The sequence below is a fragment of the Lineus longissimus genome, chromosome 19 (assembly GCF_910592395.1).
Source record: "Lineus longissimus chromosome 19, tnLinLong1.2, whole genome shotgun sequence".
Taxonomy (NCBI): domain Eukaryota; kingdom Metazoa; phylum Nemertea; class Pilidiophora; order Heteronemertea; family Lineidae; genus Lineus; species Lineus longissimus.
Genome location: NC_088326.1, coordinates 1,111,856 through 1,132,551, shown reverse-complemented (window position 1 = coordinate 1,132,551; position 20,696 = coordinate 1,111,856). Strand labels below are relative to the sequence as shown.

The 20,696-nt window shown below is 40.1% G+C and overlaps 3 protein-coding genes across 6 annotated transcripts; 2 read left to right on the top strand and 1 right to left on the bottom strand.

Moving 5' to 3' along the window:
* The first annotated feature begins 64 nt into the window (after positions 1-64).
* LOC135502893 (translation initiation factor eIF2B subunit delta-like) lies at positions 65-4,947 on the top strand. 2 transcript variants are annotated; one of them, XM_064796079.1, is made up of 10 exons: positions 65-125; positions 862-1,264; positions 1,390-1,507; positions 1,726-1,909; positions 2,178-2,369; positions 2,661-2,763; positions 2,929-3,056; positions 3,262-3,439; positions 3,735-3,915; positions 4,111-4,947. In XM_064796079.1, the coding sequence occupies exons 2-10, from the start codon at positions 914-916 to the stop codon at positions 4,314-4,316; spliced, it is 1,641 nt and encodes a 546-aa protein (XP_064652149.1). In that variant the 5' UTR covers positions 65-125; positions 862-913; the 3' UTR covers positions 4,317-4,947. The 2 variants fall into 2 exon arrangements, with proteins under 2 accessions (XP_064652149.1, XP_064652150.1); XM_064796080.1 differs by lacking the exon at positions 65-125 and adding an exon at positions 241-318.
* Positions 4,948-5,052: 105 nt separating this feature from the next.
* LOC135502894 (adenylate kinase 2, mitochondrial-like) lies at positions 5,053-8,699 on the bottom strand. Its single transcript, XM_064796082.1, has 5 exons — positions 8,505-8,699; positions 8,119-8,164; positions 7,679-7,869; positions 7,228-7,395; positions 5,053-6,284 (listed from the first exon to the last, which is right to left on the bottom strand). The coding sequence occupies exons 1-5, from the start codon at positions 8,598-8,600 to the stop codon at positions 6,063-6,065; spliced, it is 723 nt and encodes a 240-aa protein (XP_064652152.1). The 5' UTR covers positions 8,601-8,699; the 3' UTR covers positions 5,053-6,062.
* Positions 8,700-9,329: 630 nt separating this feature from the next.
* On the top strand, positions 9,330-17,596 carry LOC135502953 (sorting nexin-17-like). Of its 3 annotated transcripts, none has more exons than XM_064796169.1 (14): positions 9,330-9,520; positions 9,956-10,030; positions 10,336-10,453; positions 10,617-10,681; positions 11,009-11,210; positions 11,395-11,555; positions 11,799-11,891; positions 12,249-12,389; positions 12,605-12,664; positions 13,062-13,265; positions 13,452-13,547; positions 13,861-13,917; positions 14,803-14,871; positions 15,072-17,596. In XM_064796169.1, exons 1-14 carry the CDS (start codon positions 9,461-9,463, stop codon positions 15,171-15,173), a joined length of 1,503 nt encoding a protein of 500 aa, XP_064652239.1. In that variant the 5' UTR covers positions 9,330-9,460; the 3' UTR covers positions 15,174-17,596. The 3 variants fall into 3 exon arrangements, with proteins under 3 accessions (XP_064652239.1, XP_064652238.1, XP_064652241.1); XM_064796168.1 differs by having other exon boundaries at positions 9,336-9,520; positions 12,602-12,664; XM_064796171.1 differs by lacking the exon at positions 13,861-13,917 and having other exon boundaries at positions 9,343-9,520; positions 12,602-12,664.
* The last annotated feature ends 3,100 nt before the right edge of the window (positions 17,597-20,696 follow it).

The following is a 20,696-nucleotide window of genomic DNA, read 5'->3' as shown; positions in this document are numbered from 1 at the left end:
TTGGAGAATGATCGACGATGTCTGTTCTAAAAATAACATTTTCCTAGAAGGCCTATCAGGAAAATCACCGACAACAACAACGATAGGAAAAAAATTAGAAGTTGCATGAGACACATGAAATAATGGTGATTATTGTCTTATTTCAAATATTTGTTTGAATCTAACTGATTAGCAAGGTTAAGTAAGTCTAGTAGTACGTAAAAATGTCTTTTTTGAAACAAATAGTTCCCTGGTTTATTGGTAAAACGCAGCCAGATGCAGAGCATGTTTCAGTTTAGAAGATTTCAGTTCCATCAATCGCCACAGGAGCCGCCACTGGTATGTTAAAGGGACTTCTGTATGCATATTCTATGCTGGGGCATCGGGTGATTTTGGGTGGTTCACCAAATACTTACGGGTGGCGCGTGGCACAGGCTCAGACGAGGTTCAGTCAGCTGCTGGCAGGGGGCTCATCAGTATGATTGGAACCTGTTCCTGTCATTCCCAGAATGAAACTCTTCAGAGATGAAACTTTGTAAGGTATTTCATAACGTAATCTACTAGTCTAGTTCGACAAAGATGAGAGACTTTGGCTCCAACCAACCTGGTCACCATTTGTCACGACCCTCATGCAGAACTGTGTTTTGGCATAGGGAGGTCTCGACTGGTGACCAGGTTGGTCGAGCTTGTCTGGCACAGAGATTGTGTATCGCTTGTGATGTCTGGTGATAGGTCTTGTGCTTGGCGTCTTTCCTGACGTCAGTCCACCATTGCATGAACACATCTGCACCTCAAGAAACTATTGAACCAATTGCCCTGAGTGATTGACAAGGGATGTCACCCATGAAGTCTGACCTAGATCCACCTCTTTTGTACTTGCAGGTCATAAGATAACAGATATCAAGTAGTCAAAGATAACAACAACACATCAAAGATGGCTGATGCAGCACCATCTCCGGTGGAAACTCCGCCACAGCAGAAGCAGGGAAAAAAGAAACAGAAGGGACACAAATCACCACAAGGACCAAAAGACAAGGGTCAGAAAGGCCAAGGTCAAAAGCCTGCTGGAGGTCATGGTCAAAAGTCAACTGGAGGTGGAGGTCAAGGTCAGAAACCTCCTGCAGGTGAAGGTCAAAAGCCTGCTGAAGGTCAAAGTCAGAAGCCGGAAAGTCAAGTTCCAAAGCCAACGGCAGGTCAAGGTCAAAAGCCTGTAGAAGTTCAAGGGGCTGATGCTGCCCCACAGAAATCGAAAGCTGAATTAAAGGCGGAGAGGAGAGCAAAACAGGTAAATCGTGTTTTGTAATTTTTGCCACTTTCAATCTGGTGTTGGTGCTTGAACATAGTGGTAAATCCCAAAGATTGAGTAGGTATTCTGAGACCAAATTTTGTAAAAGCAATGTCCTTTTGCAGGAAGCTCAGCGAGCAGCCAAGATGGCTGCCAAGGGAGGTGACCAGGCCAAGAAGGGAGATCAGGCCCAGAAGAAACCTGAGCAGATGTCACAGCCTTCAAGTTCTAGCTCTTCAACATGTGAGTATGGTTTGGGGATCGAGCATAAACCGTGAGCTTACATTTGTAAAAGATGTTCAAATCACTGATGCATAACTGTATTGCTACTCTTGATAGTTTGGAGAGGCCATTGTTGTTTTCGGTTAGAATTTATTGAGATAAGAAAAGTTTAGAAATACAGTTGGCCCTCCAAGATGTTTAGTTTGTTGATACTGGTATCTTTTTCTTTAATTTTCTAGCTCAGAAGAAGGAGATGCGTGTGTCCTCAACGGTGCTAGCAGATGACGCTCATGAGCAGAAACGGGTCGCTAAGAAGTTACAGAAGCAACAAGTTCCTCAGCGGACTAAGTCACAGAAGACCGTCAGTCTATTCAGTCATCTACATCAATATGAAAAGGACAGCAAACTCACTCAAAAAATACAGTAAGTTCGAAAACAGTTTTGTGTTGGTGAAGAAATTTTAGAAAAAGTTAGCTGATGAGATATTTCAGAACTGTTGAAATCTTAACGCAAGGGTGTGAAATCTCAAAAAGTTATGTCCGGGACTAAGAATTGTGCATCTTGAGGAGCCCCATAGCATAGTAGTTCACAATGCTGGCTACCCTGCAATAGGGCCCGGTTGCGATTCTGTGGAGAACCTGGTATTGTATTTCTCGGTCGTTTTGCTGAGCACGTTTCTTCTAAATTCCAGGTTTTCCAGCACTGGTCTTCATCCTGCATTTCTCCGACTTGGCGTTCAGTATGCTGAGGGTATTATCTGTGGTTCTAACGCTCGATGTGTCGGCCTCTTGGCGGCATTGAAGCGGTTTGTCGGGGACTACACCACGCCTCCCCAGAAGGAGCTTGCCAGAGATATGGAGGCGAGGCTGAAGCCTAATATCACGTAGGTATTCTCAACTAGGAATTATCAACAAGGATTGTCAACTTAAATCAAAATTATAGACACAACTGAAAATAAAATATAAAGTTTTGAAATTCCCATCATAGATTTTATGATGAAAATTTTGAGCCATACTTCTAGATCTGGCAGACTATTGAAGCAGGTGTCACTATTTGACTTTTTCATTTCTAGTCTTCTTTGACTCTGAATCTTCCCCAGTTCTTCTCACCTGTCAATCACTTGCCCTTGTCGTTTTTGATTTAATCTAATTGAAGGCATCCATTTTGTTTTCAGTTTCTTGAATCAGTGTAGGCCTCTGTCAGTTTCGATGGGAAATGCAATCAAATACATCAAATGGCACATAACGCATACACCGTCAGAAATGTCTGATAGCGAGGTAAGTTTACCGAAAGTCAAATCCGAATGTCTTGTCTTCCTTGTCTCAACTCTCTCATCGGCTCCAAGTTGTAACAAAATTGTCAATAACCTTGTCTCATAATATTTTGATTCTCTAGGGTGAGTAAATTTCACTCTTCCTCAGTTTCACATTTTTGTGTTTCAGGCCAAGAAAAATTTGTTTGAAAATATTGATAACTTTGTGAAGGAGAAGGTTGTTTTGTCTGGGAAGGCGATTCTGCAGTCTGCGTCTGCCAAGATCAGGGACAATGATGTCATCATTGTTTATGGCTGGTAAGAAAATCTGTCAGGGTTGGGCTAATGTGGGTGAAACATGGTCTCAAAGAAGAGAAGAAAAATGAAGTACTCGGACTGTAAACACGCCTGGCCAGCAGACTGACTGAAACTGTGGTCTAAAACGTGAATCTTGATACAAGAACTGAGAACATCTATGTATCCTCAGCCTGGGAGGTGTTATCCTAGATTCTTTTTCTTCCAGCTCGTCATTGATTTATCGAGTCCTAAGTGGCAGTCATGAAGAAGGGAAACGGTTCAGAGTAATAGTCGTGGATGGACGGCCGAAAAACGAGGGAAAGGAAATGTTGAGACGTTTGGTGAAACTTGGTGTCCAGTGCTCGTACGTGCTCATAAGTGCTGCTGCCTATGTGATGAAGGAGGTGAGTTTGAACTGAAATAGTTTGGAACCAATAAAGGGAACCAGTCACATGCACTGACGTGTGATGTGCAATGTGCATCAACTACAGAAGATGCCTACAATGTTATAAAACACATCCGAAGCCGATTGCTAAAAAGGTCCAAGGATTTGTGATCCATTAACTGTCTCAAGATGAATAGACAAAAGTCAGTAGCAGATTTCGGTTGTAAATTTTGAAACTAACGGTCTGCTCCTCTCACAAAGAAATCACCCAGGGACAAAATACAAACCATCTCATTGTATCTTTCGTTTTGCAGGCGACGATGGTCCTTCTTGGTGCTCACGCCCTCCTGGCAAACGGTTGCGTCATGTCGCGCGTTGGAACATCGCAGATTGCCCTGGTGGCGAAGGCTTACAACGTCCCGGTGCTGGTCTGCTGTGAAACGTATAAATTCTGTGAAAGAGTCCAAACGGATTCTTTCGTATTCAATGAGTTAGGTTAGTGAGGAAAAATGACAAATTCCAGAAAATTGACTGAAATTTTACCAACACAGTCTGTTGTCAAATGCTCTGGCTCTTGAGAGCACGAATGATGAATGAATTTTGGTGTTTGCTCTAGTCATTAACTTGCTCAGACAAGATTGCATGGACCTGATTAAACTGCTATTTAACAAACAATCTTGACTTTTTCAGCGGACCCAAACGACCTGGTCAAGACAGACAAGGCCAAGCAGTATCTCTCTGGCTGGCGTGACATTCCTGCCTTGAATCTCCTCAACTTGATGTACGACGTCACGCCACCAGAACTAGTAACGATCGTCATTACGGAACTTGGAAAAATTCCTTGTACATCAGTTCCTGTTGTGTTGAGAGTAAAACAAGTAGAGACTAATGAATAGTTGGGACAATTATCTTGTGATAAAAGAAACATTTGTTGAGCTAAGTGTCAACGAGGACTTTATAAGCTCACAAAACTATATTTGAATATATTGAAGGTGGAAGAAAACCTGGAATTCTGCAGAACACCACAATGTGCACAAAAATCAAGATATTATCTAGCAGAAAATGTTTTTCAAAAAACATGCGATTTGTCACAACCACGTCAAAAGGTAATGAATTTTCATTGCTAAGCATGCCTGCACCAACGATGTTTGATTGCATTGGCACCTAACGTCCTGCTTGAAAGAACTTGTGCACATTTTGGCGTAATGCTAATTGGAAAGCTGATATCCAGTTTTTGTTTTGACCAGAGCCTGGTTTCAGGTTGGATTATACGTATAATATACTAGAATTTGGAAAATGGCTTTTTCTTTACTTTCTGTTCTGCTGGAGTAGAACATGCAGCTTTTACTCACTCCTCAAGGGTATGAGCACTGACAAGACTGTTATGTCTTATTCTAAAGCTACGATGTCCAATCGTGACAGTGAAATCGAGATCAGCAAGTTCTCATACATTGCCCATGACATGTCAAGGTGTTCCAGTCCATTTTGATGCAAGTTCAACGATTGTGACTGAAAGATTTAAGACTCCTCAAGCCGCGTACCCAAAGGCTGTTCCTTTGTGGTGAAGATTCCATCGTCTCTATTGTATATCCCCTGGTACATTCAGTGTAATAAACGAAATGAAAACTGAACTTTGATCAGTAGATTATTTATTCTTTTTATGTAAATATAGCTTTTCATCTACATGTCCCATTTCAAAGAAACATCATTTGTAAACAGCACTATCATATGGTTTCAATGGTACAAACATGACCTGATAAACAAAAAGAAACAAGGCCATGTTTATCAGTGAATTGGTTGACAGAGTGGTCCACAGGTTGTAATCCTAGCAGTACACCTAACCCTCCCCTCAGCACTTGTAAAAGCCAACTTCAAGTCAAACAGACAGACTTCCAATCAGGTATCAGCCAATGAGAAGACAGCGACCATGCTTGTTCAGCTCAGAAAGCACGGGCCTTCGAGCTTACGGGGCATCTGATTGGTCCATACCTGTAGCTGTGTTGAAGAAGTACACTAGGTTTTCCAACAGACCACATTGTAAACAAAGCACAGATGGACAAGGCCTTTAGAACAAAACAATTCCTGATAACAAAATCGACTTCAAAATGCTTTCAGTAGAACCACAGTACTTCCAAGAATAAGCGATTCGGATCATTTTTTTAACAAACTGGGCACCTATCTATTAATAAATGGCCATGAACTTCTGTCGGCAATGGCCAGTTCATTTACAACATGTTGTCGTGCAAAACTGTATCCCAGAAAAGCCTTGTTAGTGAGCATTGCTAGGCCTACACGGTATTCAATTCGTTATCAACATTTCTACAGCAGTCCAGTCATTGCACAGATATCTTACAAAATTTGTCCAACTATGCGCACACTGATCTATTCTCACAGCACATTTTTATGGAAAATTCAATCAAAAATATCTCGTACCAGAAATAAGAAAAGAAAAGAATAACTTGAAAAAAGAAGTTGCACCAAATGTGGCCTCCTCATTTCAACACTGAGGAAGCTGACAATAATTCCTACAGTCCAAGGATGAATGACGTCCTGAATACTATAAATTTCTTTCATGATGGTATTCCATTTAAAAAAAATTCCTGTTAAACCTGTTTACAACTCCCTAATCATCTATTATTTATCTATAAGTGCTTTATATTTTTACCAGCAGAAGATGCGGAGAATGCTGCGCAAATACTAGAGAATACAGTGGCTGGTTTCAGCGATGCATTCACACTTGTATGAAGGCCGCGTTTTCGGTAATATTCTACGAGGGGTTGCGTGGATTTATGGTAGGATTCGAGTCGTTTGCGAAGGGCGTCTGGATTGTCATCTGATCGTCGAATGAGGGCGTCACCAGATACCTGTAAAAGTAACATAAGATGGTTTAAAACTTTCAGCGCCGAACCTACGTGGCCCAAATCCCCCTCCCCATGAGCTGGTTATCGGAGTCTCATGGACTTCATGAAAGAACTACGCCATCGCCATCTTCAGGGCAAGGTATGAACTGGAGAGACCTCTTCTTGTCTTTTCAGTTCCAATCTTGCCCTGAAGATGGCGATGGCGTAGTTCTTTCATGAAGTCACTAATTTTAAAGTTCTGAACTACACCATCGCCATCTTCAGGGCAAGGTATGAACTGGAAAGACCTCTTCTTGTCTTTTTAGTTCATACCTTGCCCTGAAGATGGCGATGGCGTAGTTCAGAACTTTAAATGACTACATGAAAGAACTACGCCATCGCCATCTTCAGGACACGGTAGGAACTGAAAATACCAAACGATATTTTCATGGTCTTTTCAGTTCCTATCTTGCCCTGAAGATGGCGATGGCGTAGTTCTTTCATGAAATCATTTAAAGTTCTGAACTACGCCATCGCCATCTTCAGGACACGGTAGGAACTGAAAATACCAAACGATATTTTAATGGTCTTTTCAGTTCCTACCTTGCCCTGAAGATGGCGATGGCGGAGTTCTTTCGTGAAGTCATTTTAAGTTCTGACCTACGCCATCGCCATCTTTAGGACACGGTAGGAACTGAAAATACCAAACGATATTTTCACGGTATTTTCAGTTCCTACCTTGCCCTGAAGATGGCGATGACGTAGTTTCCGATAAACAGCTCAAAGAGGGGGGTGTCAAAAGGGCCCAGATTTGAATTCCGAGGGAAGCAAGATTTGCATCTTAATATGCAAAGCAGGAGCACAGGTATCGTCTCCAAAGCTTCTGCTAATGACCATTTTGATGCCAACAGTATTTCCATCAAACAAGCAAAGTTGAGTTGAGCCGATTAAACTTGTGAACACTTACATCGTCTGTCATCGATTTCTTGGGTGGATTGAATTCTTCGTGGTACGATCGGCCACTTTTCTGGTGAATGAGACGGCCTGTAATACGCCTAACAAGGAGGGAATCGTCTATGCTAAACTCAATCACGGAATGGATCTTCTGTTTCCTTCGGTCTAGGAGGTCATCAAGCTGAAATACAAATGAGAGAGACTATAACTTTGAAGGCATATGATTATTATTCTCCTGTGTTTTCAATGCGTTCATCTTTCACTTCAGTGTACTGTCTCAATATCTGCATTGAAACGGTTTCGTATTCAGTTCAGATCTCGTTCACCTTTGGCAACGTTTCATAATTACTAACTCCTTCAATTTTGAATGGTTATCAGTAGATTCAGGTCTGAGCTCTTCAAATTAGGGTGACTGATGATAGAATTTTTCAAAACCCAGCAATGGTGAATGTCATGTAACAAACCTTTTGAGCCTGGACAACAGTTCTTGGAAACCCATCCAGAAGAAAGCCACGTGCACACTCATCCTTCTCTAAGCTATCGCCAATGATTTCAACAACCATCTCATCGTTAACGAGGGCACCACTGTCCATGGTGGCCTTGACCCTTTGACCTAAGGCTGACCCACTTGAGGCCACAGCCCGCAGCATGTCACCTGGAGGAATAATTGAGAACAAAACTTTGATTTCATTTCACCCCGACCTCAATGATGGGACAGTGGGCTGATGCACCTTTGATGAAATGGCCAAGCTATGTTGTGAGGTCATTTTCCGCCGGGCTTTGATTGAGTTGTTTTAGGAGAGATTTAAAGACCCGCTGAGGGGTACTAACAAAACCTGTCTTGATCATTAGCCAGTACAGAAACATTTGTTTAGAGATAAAGGAAAAGTGACATTTGACATACCAGTTGATAGATGACAGAGACTGTACTTGCTGGCGAGCATCGGAGCCTGAAGTAAAATTGGAAAAAGATCAAAAGATGAACTTGATGTTTGGGTTCCTATTGAAGAATAACAAGATAGGCCTACTTCCTGAAATCATGACTTTCATAACTCTGTCTATCTGCTCCGATACGGCATAGCTTAGGATTTCCAAACTGCATATGTTTACTATAAACATGTGGCAGCGCCTGTAGCGCCACTTTATTATTCATTAATGCACACACACAATACATATTCGTGGCATAATCATGCACTGCACTGCAGTCGACTGAGTAGTGTAACGTCACATGTACACAGTCACAGTACAGCCCAACACAGGCCATTTCAAGGTCGACTCTAGGTTACCAACCTGGGTGCCTTTCCCGGCTCCTGGTGGTCCCAACAAGATGGCATTGATTGTAGGGGTTGTGTCTTGAGGTTTGGGTACAGCAACTGTTGGTGCCATCGTGATTTAGGGGCTGAAAACGAGATTTTAAGTGCAAGTTTTGCCAAAGTGGCTTCTTTTAGTTCTTTGGATGGCCTGAAGGTGACGTTACGAAATAATCTCAAAGGATATACATAAAAACTTTACGTATTAATCTATTTAAGTCTACGCATAAGTTAACTACAAAATTTGATAATCAATAATGTATAAACTTCTAATTTAGCCACCAAACCTGTCTATAACATGAGTTCTAATATCGTAAAAGCAATTTTTAAATTGGCGATTTTTAGGGTGCATTCGAATTCCCGTTCTCGAACCAAGAACGGTGTTCTCGAACGAGTCGAACACTCGAACCAGTCGAACACGCGTTCGGGAACCGTTCCTGTTCCCAAATCTCACACCACCTCGTCTGCTGGTGCAGCGGGAACGAACCAAGAACAAAGATGGCGGCCAAGGACAGTTCGTCTGCTTTTTTCGTCATTTTTGTTCGATTTCAACAATAAAACAATGTCTTGAACAGCTTTAACCCGCTATACAACTGAAAAACGTAAATTTTCAACATAGTCGACGAAACGTAAGACGGAAAAATGGATTTTATCGCGCCTCGTTCGTTGACGAAAATAACTTGCTGGCCGGGGTTTTCCCGTGGTTCCGGTAGAGTAGCTATGACAACAGTACTAACCCGTTCGAGACTCGGGAACGTGTTCGCCTGTTCTCGGTCCGTTCCAGAACGGTGGAGTACAGGGAGTCGAATACACCCAGATTAAAAGGTCACATGATCTGACGTTGAAAATGGTGGAAGAGAAGTGGGTGTTTCTCGCATAAACTTTGAAAAAAGAAACGCAAAATCGATGATATAGTCAAGAGTTTGTGTCCTCAGGATGCATTTCTCAATACCAGATACTCAAGAGTTCCACGATGAAAGTGGTTCACCTTATATGGTAAGTGGGGATGACAAAAACGTGCACAATCTGTCACTTTTTGTAAACAAAAAATATGCTTGCACCAATGGCCAATGCTTCCATGTACTACATGATGCACTGCAAATGTGCATGGTACAGTGTGGGAGTTTTTTGTACTTTTATACTCATTAGTTGCCATTGAAGTAAAATGCTCCACAGACAAGTGATTTTTTCTGCTGTGACCTGCAAAATAATTGCTGGAATGCTGCTGCCCGGTCTACTGTATGGGTGACAAAAAGATCTCGCGTCATCCCGGATATCTGCGCAGTAACGGCTGTGATCATGATCATTATCAATTCTCTAGTATTGGGCACCTGCATTGATCAATGCAGACAAGCAATTTTTGTTGCATGCGATTACGATTGCCAAACAAACCAATTTCCATCAATTTCAATTATGCTACTTTATTTTCAGGCCTTCAATGTTCATGTCAATGGAGTGTTCCACTGTGCCGTGAGATTCAAACAGTTACATAACTTCCATGAACAGGTGAGAGACACAATACAATCCTCTCAAATATTTCAAACCCTAGCATTGTTGAAGAAACGGGTCATGGCACACGGAAGTTCTATAAGCTGACTTGTCAGATATACCCTCTTGAGGAAGGCAGTAGCTGAACACTTGGAAATGTTTGTAATGAAAACTTGGATCTTCGATTGAATACCCATTACACCCAGTGCACAACCAAAGCGGGGGCAAATGCCAGGGACCATAGGGTGTACTTCAAAAGAAAGCTTTCAGTTTCGGAGATAGTACGGTTATGGGGGAAAATAAAGTATTATTCTTTTTTCCAGTTAAAACGTGAATTCGGAAATAATGTGCTTCCCCCATTTCCACCCAAGAAGCTGTTGTCCTTGACGCCAGTCCAACTTGAGGAGAGACGATTCCTACTTGAAAGATACATACAACTAAGTAAGCCAATCAATCAATTCAATCGATCGATTGATCAATCGATCAATCAGTCAACAAACCAAATCAGTTACAGGCACCTAAATATTATAGTTCTGTGAGAACTTTTTTGGTGAACTTATAGTTGCAGTCACTGTCTTTAATTTGTGTGTTTGTCTTTTTCCAGTCAGCCAAGAGCAAGACATATCCAACAGTGCTGTTTTTAATAGTTTTCTGCTCAACGCACAACAGGTATGTTATGAGCACAGTGGTAGTGGTGTGATGAGGCAGTCCAAGTATCACTGCTTGAAGTGGTTACGATTATGAATGTGCTGAAAATGCACTCCCATTCCATTTGCCCATCCGTCAATGAATGAAAGAGGTACAGAAAACTTTAAGTTGCCTTGATTGGGATTCAAACCACAGATTCTTTGAATTGCTTCTCATCAACTGCTGTACCGCTGTACTATCAAGGTTCCCTGTTCTTCTGCACTGTCTGACACCAGTATTAGAGCCAGCTGTTTATGTCCACTTCATGTAATATGCAAGTAACATCCGTCTTCCTTATTGTCTTAACAGGAAACACAGCAACAAGAACCTGAAGATGTGTCGTTGGAAATATTCCTCATGAATGGTCATAAGATCACAGTGAATATCCAATCAACTGACCAGACGGATCTTGTGTTGGAAAAAGTCGCGTCGCAGATTGAAGTGCCGGAAGAATTTGTGTATTATTTTGGTTTGTTCCTCATCAGGAAAGAAACAGATGGTGATAATTCAAGTGAGTCATCGAATATTTTCTCTGGTATCATTTTTCTCCTCGTTTGCGTGGTATATGTGGTATGAAATATCTGGCTTATTTCAGTGCTGATTAATTATCGCACAAGATCGAATGCGGAGGAAAAGAGTTGGAATAATGCACTTAGACTTGATAAGAATCCATACAGTTCTTTTCTCATTTTCAGTTGTGAGGAGACTGCAGGATTTCGAGTCACCCTATATTTCGCTCAACGCTGCCATGAAAGATGGCTTGCATCGGATTGTTCTGAGGAAAAGTACATGGGACTTGCAATATGACGACCATTTACTTGAAGATAGAATTTCAATGAATCTATTGTATGTTCAGGTAAGTTTGTGTGGAAAAATATAATATTGTTTTGAGAGCTACCATCGGATGTAGCTGGGGCTATGTTCAATTTGACCTAAATTCATGGCAGAAGTCACTGTTCCAGCCAGCCTGTGTTCTGTGTTCATAGCCAGAGCACCACTTAAACTTTCAGCTCAATCTCCCGGTCTTCATTTTAGTACTGCGACCCGACATCACCTCTAGATGCCAGTTAACGATCGGTGACCTTCAATTTGATTTCAGGCTGTGAATGATGTTGAGCGAGGCTGGGTGCAGCCCTCAAAGGACCAGTTGAAGCGGTTAAATGCCCTCCAAGAAAAAGGATCCAAAAAAGAGGTAATTTTCATACAACACTTTTTGGAGAGGACATGATGCAATATTGACAATCTTATAAATAGTTCCAATGAAGTTTCTTCGTCTTCTCTCCTCTAAGTCAATTCTGTTGTTTATTGGTGGTGATTTCAATTCATGGAAAGACACATAAAGCCAGATCATGCTTATATGACATGAACACAACCTCTTATCTCTTCAATGACCATGTTTGATAACAATTCAGACATTTTATTGTAAATCATGTCCAGCATTGCCTTAGCTTATGATAAGAATGCACATCTTCTAATTGAAATCTGTTCATTTCTGTGTTCATGATACCTTTACAAGAAAGAATATTCAAAATTTCACTCAACCTTTCAGTATTTACACTTCTGCCGAACCTTGAAGTATTATGGTTACATCCAGTTCAAAACATGTACCACTGACTACCCTCATCCCGACTGCCGTGTGGTAGTGTCTGCGGGGAACCGAGAACTCAACTTTAGGGTGGAAGTCGGGTCGGTAAGTTCACCTTGACAGAATCAGAAGGTGCCTGTGAGTTTGGTCCTGCTTTGTGACCTTTGGAAAGGCACTTCATATCAGTTGCCTGTTCCAAGATGGAGTTACTCGGCCTATGTGACACAGTTTCCCCTGAACAACGGCTGCAAATGCGGACGTGGAAGAAGTGAATATTGTACTCATTCATGCAATTCGTCTTTAAATCTTTTTTACAGCAGCAGTTTAAAGAGGGCAGTTTCAAAGTCACAAGGATGCGATGCTGGCGTATTACAACAACGGTATGTAGAGTCTTTAATGAGAGACTTCCATCTCTTGCACACTCTCCTGGTTGATTTGATCGTGTCTGATCTACCTGCAAGTTTTTTGCGGAGACCCAAGTTTTGCTGTTTGATTCCTTTTAAAAGTCATATATATTCCTGGAAATGAGACGGTCAGATGATCCCCGAGGTCCCTGGGCAAATGTTTCCTGTGGATCCCCTGGTATTACCTGGAGACGTACGCTGGTAGGAGTTTCCTTGTACTGGCGGCAAGGCTGTGGAATAACCTAGGTGTTGACATTCAAAAGGCTAAGACTGTTGCCTTCTTCAGCCTTGGGCTAAAGACCAACCTTTTCACTATTTCAGACGATAAATGTAAACTTCATTTCCGTTCATGATATGTCTCTCTTCTTTCCAGTACGCTGAAGCAAATGGTGACACAGATGATAACATGGAACAAGGGAAAGATGGGAAGTTGGAGCTGGCGTTCGAATACCTGATCGCGAAAGACACGTTGAAATGGGTGCGGATAATCAGTGACCAGGCGATCTTGATGAGCATGTGCTTACAGGGAATGGTCGATGAACTGGTGCTGAAGAAACAGGGGAAAAAAATACGGCGGGTAGGTACGGGTGGCATTGCCTTATTGTTAGAGCGCTGGTCAGGTTTTCACAAGGAGTAATATTTGACTCGAGGAAGAGAATGGTGATGTCCTCGCTTCCATACCTGACACATACACGTCTCAAATGACAGTTTGTTACGTAAAGTGAGAAGGGAGGTTTTAAACAGGATTCAAATCCAATTTCAGCCTGCCGTGCGAAAAAAGGAACAGAGCCATAATTTCATCAAGAGGGACAGCAGCACCAACTTCCTGAAGCAGATATCGTCTGGAGGTGGAGGAGATGTGAGTACAATACTTATGATCATTACTTCTCAGCCTCTGATTCGAGCAGATGACATTTTCTACCCAAATTTTCTCTGAAACTTTGAAGAGAAGTTGATCAAGTCGAGACTTTCTAAAGCTGAGTTGCTCCGTCGGCATTAGCAGTAACATTGGCATTGAGTCCTGACACTGATCAAGCAACTTGGCCTATCTCTTAACTCCAGCATTCGCTTTAGTAACTCTGCTGTCGATTTCTTGTGTGTGCTGGCTTTTTTTTCGAACTTCTTGCATGATTGAATTCTCACTCTCGATGTTTGTCTTTCCTGCTGAACAGAGGAAACATGCTCATAAAAAAATTGTTGAGAAAAAAGTTGTTGTCGTGCGAACAGCGGTAGGTGTCATGAGTTCTAATTGTTATGTTGTTCAGTATTAACATTGTTTACAGTGTCGTCTGCTTTAACTGTTTCGTTCCAAAGTAAATGTTTTGTTAGTAGTTTTTTCCACTGGGTTCATAGTAGAATGGAGGCTAATTCTACTTTGGAAACATACACCCATTTGGTGCAGGAACTGTGATGTTGTGTAGCAAGATGATATGAGCACCCATGCTAAAACTAATCACTGGTGGTGGTCGATGATACTTAACCGCATAACATGGTGTATTTGTTTACCAGCTTGTGTTCACCAAACTAACATTTGTGTCGATGATGACATCAACATCGATGTAACAACGAGCTATACATGTATCTTTGACATCCAAAACAATGCTCTTTGCATGGCTTCTGAGGAATGACGTCATTGCAACTTCTATGCCTGCAAAGTTGAATGAGTAATACAAAGTCGTAAATTTCTGATTCTGGCATCCATACCTTGCTGTGTGTTTGTGCAGTCATTAAATTCTGTACACATGTAAAGTCTATTGGTATCGCACTACAAATGATTGGCGAAACGTGATTAGCTGTCTGCTTTTCCATAAGGATGATTTCAAAGTGGTATTCAAATACCAAACACACGCAAAGAGAGCCTCACTTTACCTGCCGTGTCTAAAGTATGACTCTACCGACCAGTCCCACTTTACCTGCCGTGTCTAAAGTATGGCTCTACCAACCAGTCCCACTTTACCTGCCATGTCTAAAGTATGACTCTACCAACCAGTCCCACTTTACCTGCCGTGTCTAAAGTATGACTCTACCAACCAGTCCCACTTTACCTGCTTTGTCTAAAGTATGACAATTGTAATTTGTAATGGCAATTGACAGTTGTAATGTTTTATTTTCAGACTGACGACAGTCCAAGCGCAGCTCAGAACGCCGCTCAGAAAGCTAAACACTCAGTCAAACGAATCCAAGTAAGTCGGTCTTAGTTAACATTTTGCTTCAGAAATCTTCATTCTTTTTCTTCTTTGAGTTCACTCAGTTCTGCTGTGGAAAGTTCAGCTGGGTTTATCTTCTTACCATTATGTATTGGGTTACAGTCACTTCGACTCTTTACGAGGTCACCTGAAGTTTTTCCTAAATGGCTCATCATATATTGTGGTTTCCTTTTCAGGACAAAATCACTACTGCTGTCAAATCTCCGCTGCGTTCTTCGGAGAACGATGCTTACGACGGTGGCGTTGGCGACTATGGAATCGGTGACGATGACTTGTAGCCCTCCTGGTGATGTCTTAAAGTATTATTCAGACACGGCTCTGGTTCGAGACAATCCTCCAATGATATGGGACTATACGTATCGAAATATCTGTTTCGTGGACGACCGATTCTAACCGCTGGTGTTGTCTCTGCTCGATATGAACAAGGTGCTAATCACAGGCCAGTTTTTGTAAGCATTGTGTTTTTGGCCAGGTTTAATCAGCAGCGGCTGACCTCAAAACTCGGTGAGGTTAGCCAGATCCACTGGAACAGGCACTCATGTGGACAAGGTGAAACGTACTGGAGAAAGAATATATTTATTGACCTGAAGTATTTTGATTCAATGGGTAAAAAGGATATTTTCGAATGAAGGAGATGATGAAAGTAAGTTGATCCTTGGCTTCGTAATTACTTTTTGATAAAAATCTGTGCCATATTTGAGGTTTTTACTTTGGGTTTCTGGCTTATATAAGTTTTGATAATCGCATATTTTCGGGGAAGTGGTTCCAGGCAAACCTGAAAGATGTTGCTCTGTGATTTTCAAAATTCCATGAATTGGCATTGGCAAACTATAACTAGATTAGTATTGGATTGAATTAGGATTGTCGTCTTGGCAACCGTCGCAGTCATTGAGAAGCCATTGTTCCCGCGACTTTCCAATGACAGCGACGCTAACAAGGACTTTTCTTTTTGGTATCATGTATATAGTCATATTTCTTGCTAATTTACAACTTTTTTGGTCTTTTTTGTGAATAAATCAATAAAGGATTACAATTTGTATTTCCAAATGCAGATTTGTGTACCAGTAATATCAATTATAAATGTACGTAACACACTTATTTACTTCAGTGATGAAAGGATTTGCTTCTTTGTAAAGTCTTTGATTAAATTCTTATCGTCTGTCATATAACACATGTATGATCATGAATTGTTATTAACTGTGAAACCCTTTTACCCCCCTGTGGGGCAGTGTGCAAGTAAATTAGTCTTTATTTCTTTATAACGGTTTGTATGCATGTGATGTAATTTGTAAAATATGAATCAATCGAAGAATTTTTCGACTGGATGTATGTTTTGTTACATATAATGTTTTGTCTAAAATATTATAATTACCTTGTGGTAAAGTGTTTTGCTCAAGGCCAGGTTACGCAATGTCGAATATTTCAAAAGGCCACCTCAGTTTACTGTAAACCGTGAAGTTTTCGCAAGCTTTTGTTTTCAATTTTTGCGAATTCAACATCAAAGGCGAACTTAAACTGCCAGTAACCATTATATATCGGCAGCCAATCGGATATTCTGTCTCTTGCCAAGTAAAAATGAGCAAATTCTCCAAGTTTTACGTTGCGAAAATTTCACAATTTACAGTAACTACTTGTAAAAATTGTTCTAACTTCTGATCTGTTTATGCATAGAAATTTAGTCTTCCTTTCTTAGTAAATGTATAACAAAGTGCAAATGTAAGAACTTCTCCACAGAATTCTTCTAACATAGCTCTTTACAGCCAGAGCTAAAAACAGTGATTTCCTCTGGGCACAAGGTTCGCACAATTATTGCCATTCTAATTTAACGTCAGATATTGAAAACGTGTTGATAAAGGCATCAAGATACATTCGCAGTCGACTTTAGACCTCCAAACTCCACAAAAAATCAAAGGTTTCATTTCGGTATGTCGTTATTGTCAAATTTCACCTCATATTACTCAAATTTAGCCGCGAAAAAGGTATAAAATCAACATCGTTCTGGCAGTATTGACTAATTCATGAAACCCTGTAGGCCCATGTGTTATTAGCTGTCTGTACATTTTGTATATTTCTAATTTGTATGCAACAATTCATGAATCATAAAGCCAATTGAAGGTTGGACTATTCAAATGCTATTTACTGTACTTATGTATATACATGTATTGTTCATTCAGACAACTGGAAACTTCTCCTGCAGTGAGTTTTTTGCTTTTTTGCTTTCAAACTTATAATCAAAACTTATTCTAATTTTCTCCACTGCTGTAATTCTTATTCCACAAGTCTTTCTTCTCGGCGGTTATGGCCGTCTTCTTCAGGATATGGAAAACCTGCCTATTACTTTAGGGCTGAATCAGGAGGCCTGTGTCTGACCCTTGTATCTTTTTAACATGTTCAGTCGGACCGATTTTGTCCATAGGGGATTATTAGTCAAGTCTACCAGGTTAAAACACCTTTATTTGTTTCAAATGTGAAATAGAAAATTTCCAGTTGTGTAATTATGTACTTATTCAACCATGCCGCTCAAACCTTTGAAGGAACACACCAGGCCTTTAATACTAGCAAATTTAGACTACTTTAATTTTCTCTGTAAAATTCTCTTCTTCTGTGACAGACGCTTGTCAAGATATATTTTTGTAACAATTTCTTAAATTCTATGCAAATATTTTTACCATTCGGTAATAAACACATTTCATAAATGAAATACAGTATTAGATTGTTTATTCACTTGCACATATGATGACCCCAGGCATCATTTTGAATTATGCGACTTTGAAGGACCAGATGTCTTTCAATCTGCAACAGACGATCTGCAACATCTTTGGAGCAGGCGCTTATCAACTCATGGAGACGCATTGAAACGTCTTGAGAGCAGACGCGTACAAACTCTTTGATAATGAACTGCAGCCACAACCAGTGACCCTCTTAATGAGAAGAAATTCTATTGTCAGCTTGGCCTGAACGGATTAGAATGGACTCCTGAGAGGACCAAGTGTATATCTTACGACGATATCTACATTAACCACACACCAAAGACAGTACTTTATCCCCATTCCACCCTATTTGGCCAATGACTCCTATGTATAATTCACAAGTCACACAGAAAATGTACATGGAGTTCTGGTCAACTGGGGTGGACTAGGTTTGTGTCTATGGTACTGCCCTCTTTTGTCCATGACTAGAACTAAATTTGGGCTTCTTAACGGCACGTCGGATCGGAACGAAACCACCGCCAATGGATTTGTTGATGTCCTAATAGCCTGTAGAACAAAATTCAGCTCAATATTCCAACTGGAAAGTGGTTTTCCAGACATAGGCCAAATTTTGGCCTTTTTTTGGATGAGATGATTGAAAATTTCAGTTTTTACCTTGGATCCAGGTCAAAAAGATTTTACAATGTACACCAATGTATACACTTTAAAATCACTTAAGGCCTGGGACGAGGTAATTTTGGAGCATTTTGAGGGGGGTCTGCATTCGCTAACTACAGGGGTTACCGGGCTGAAATTTTTTTTCAAGCAAGATATCAAGCTGACTAGATAGCCATATAAAGGAAATTTTGATATCATTGCTAGTTTGGTGATAATTCACAAATATCGAAAAAATGATAATCTGCCCTCATATCAAAACTATTGGCTCATTTTACAAATGACAAAATCTTATGGGTAGATATGACTAATTTGGATCTACCTTCTGATTTTTGAGTGAAAACCTTATTAACCCATTGTTTGGCAAGCAACTGAAAATTAGCAATTTCCCAAAAATATCGCTTTTCAAAAAGTGCTTTTGGTAATTTTTTTACTATCAATTCCTGATACCATTTGAAAGAGTACCACAAGAAACCTCTAAAACATCTGAAATAATCTGGGATTTTTGTACACAACAGGAATAAAACCATTTTATCACCAAAAGATTTCAAATAGGCTTGATTATCGATTAGAATAGCTATCAAGTTGATATCGCAATGAAATTATGATTATACCGTTTCGAACACACATATTCAAAGATATTGCATGCCAAAATTCAGGTCAAAATTCCCACTGGAAAGTGGTTTTCCAGACATAGGCCAAATTTTGGCATGTTTTTTTATTAGATGGCTGGACATCAAGGTTTTTACCTTGGATCTAGGTCAAAAAGATATCACAATGTACACCAATGTATACACTTTAAAATCACTTAAGGCCTGGGATGAGGTAATTTTGGAGCATTTTGAGGGGGTCTGCATTCGCTAACTACAGGGGTTACCAGGCTGAACTTTTTTTTCAAGCAAGATATCAAGCTGACTAGATAGCCATATAAAGGAAATTTTGATATCGGTGCTAGTTTGGTGATAATTCACAAATATCGAAAAAACGATAATCTGCCCTCATATCAAAACTTTTGGCCCATTTTACAAATAACAAAATCTTATGGGTAGATATGACTAATTTGGATCTACTTTCTGATTTTTGAGTAAAAACCTTATTAACCCATCGTTTGGCAAGTAACTGAAAATTAGCAATTTCCAAAAAATATCGCTTTTCAAAAAGTGCTTTCGGTAATTTTTTTACTATCAATTCCTGATACCATTTGAAAGAGTACCACAAGAAACCTCTAAAACATCTGAAATAATCTGGGATTTGTGTACACAACAGGAATAAAACCATTTTATCACCAAAAGATTTAAAATGGGCTTGATTATCAATTAGAATAGCTATCAAGTTGATATCGCAATGAAATTATGATAAGACCGGTTTGATCACACATATTCAAAGACATTGCATGCCAAAATTCAGGTCAAAATTCCCACTGGAAAGTGGTTTTCCAGACATAGGCCAAATTTTGGCATGTTTTTTTATTAGATGGCTGGACATCAAGGTTTTTACCTTGGATCTAGGTCAAAAAGATATCACAATGTACACCAATGTATACACTTTAAAATCACTTAAGGCCTGGGATGAGGTAATTTCGGAGCATTTTGAGGGGGTCTGCATTCGCTAACTACAGGGGTTACCGAGCTGAAATTTTTTTTCAAGCAAGATATTAAGTTGACTAGATAGCCATAGAAAGGAAATTTTGATATCATTGCTAGTTTGGTGATAATTCACAAATATCGAAAAAATGATAATCTGCCCTCATATCAAAACTATTGGCTCATTTTACAAATGACAAAATCTTATGGGTAGATATGACTAATTTGGATCTACCTTCTGATTTTTGAGTGAAAACCTTATTAACCCATTGTTTGGCAAGCAACTGAAAATTAGCAATTTCCCAAAAATATCGCTTTTCAAAAAGTGCTTTCGGTAAATTTTTTACTATCAATTCCTGATACCATTTGAAAGAGCACCATTAGAAACCTCTAAAACATCTGAAATAATCTGGGATTTTTGTACACAACAGGAATAAAACCATTTTATCACCAAAAGATTTCAAATGGGCTTGGTTATCGATTAGAATAGCTATCAAGTTGATATCGCAATGAAATTATGATTATACCGTTTCGAACACACATATTCAAAGACATTGCATGCCAAAATTCAGGTCAAAATTCCCACTGGAAAGTGGTTTTCCAGACATAGGCCAAATTTTGGCATGTTTTTTTATCAGATGGCTGGACATCAAGGTTTTTACCTTGGATCTAGGTCAAAAAGATATCACAATGTACACCAATGTATACACTTTAAAATCACTTAAGGCCTGGGATGAGGTAATTTTGGAGCATTTTGAGGGGGTCTGCATTCGCTAACTACAGGGGTTACCGAGCTGAAATTTTTTTTCAAGCAAGATATCAAGCTGACTAGATAGCCATATAATGGAAATTT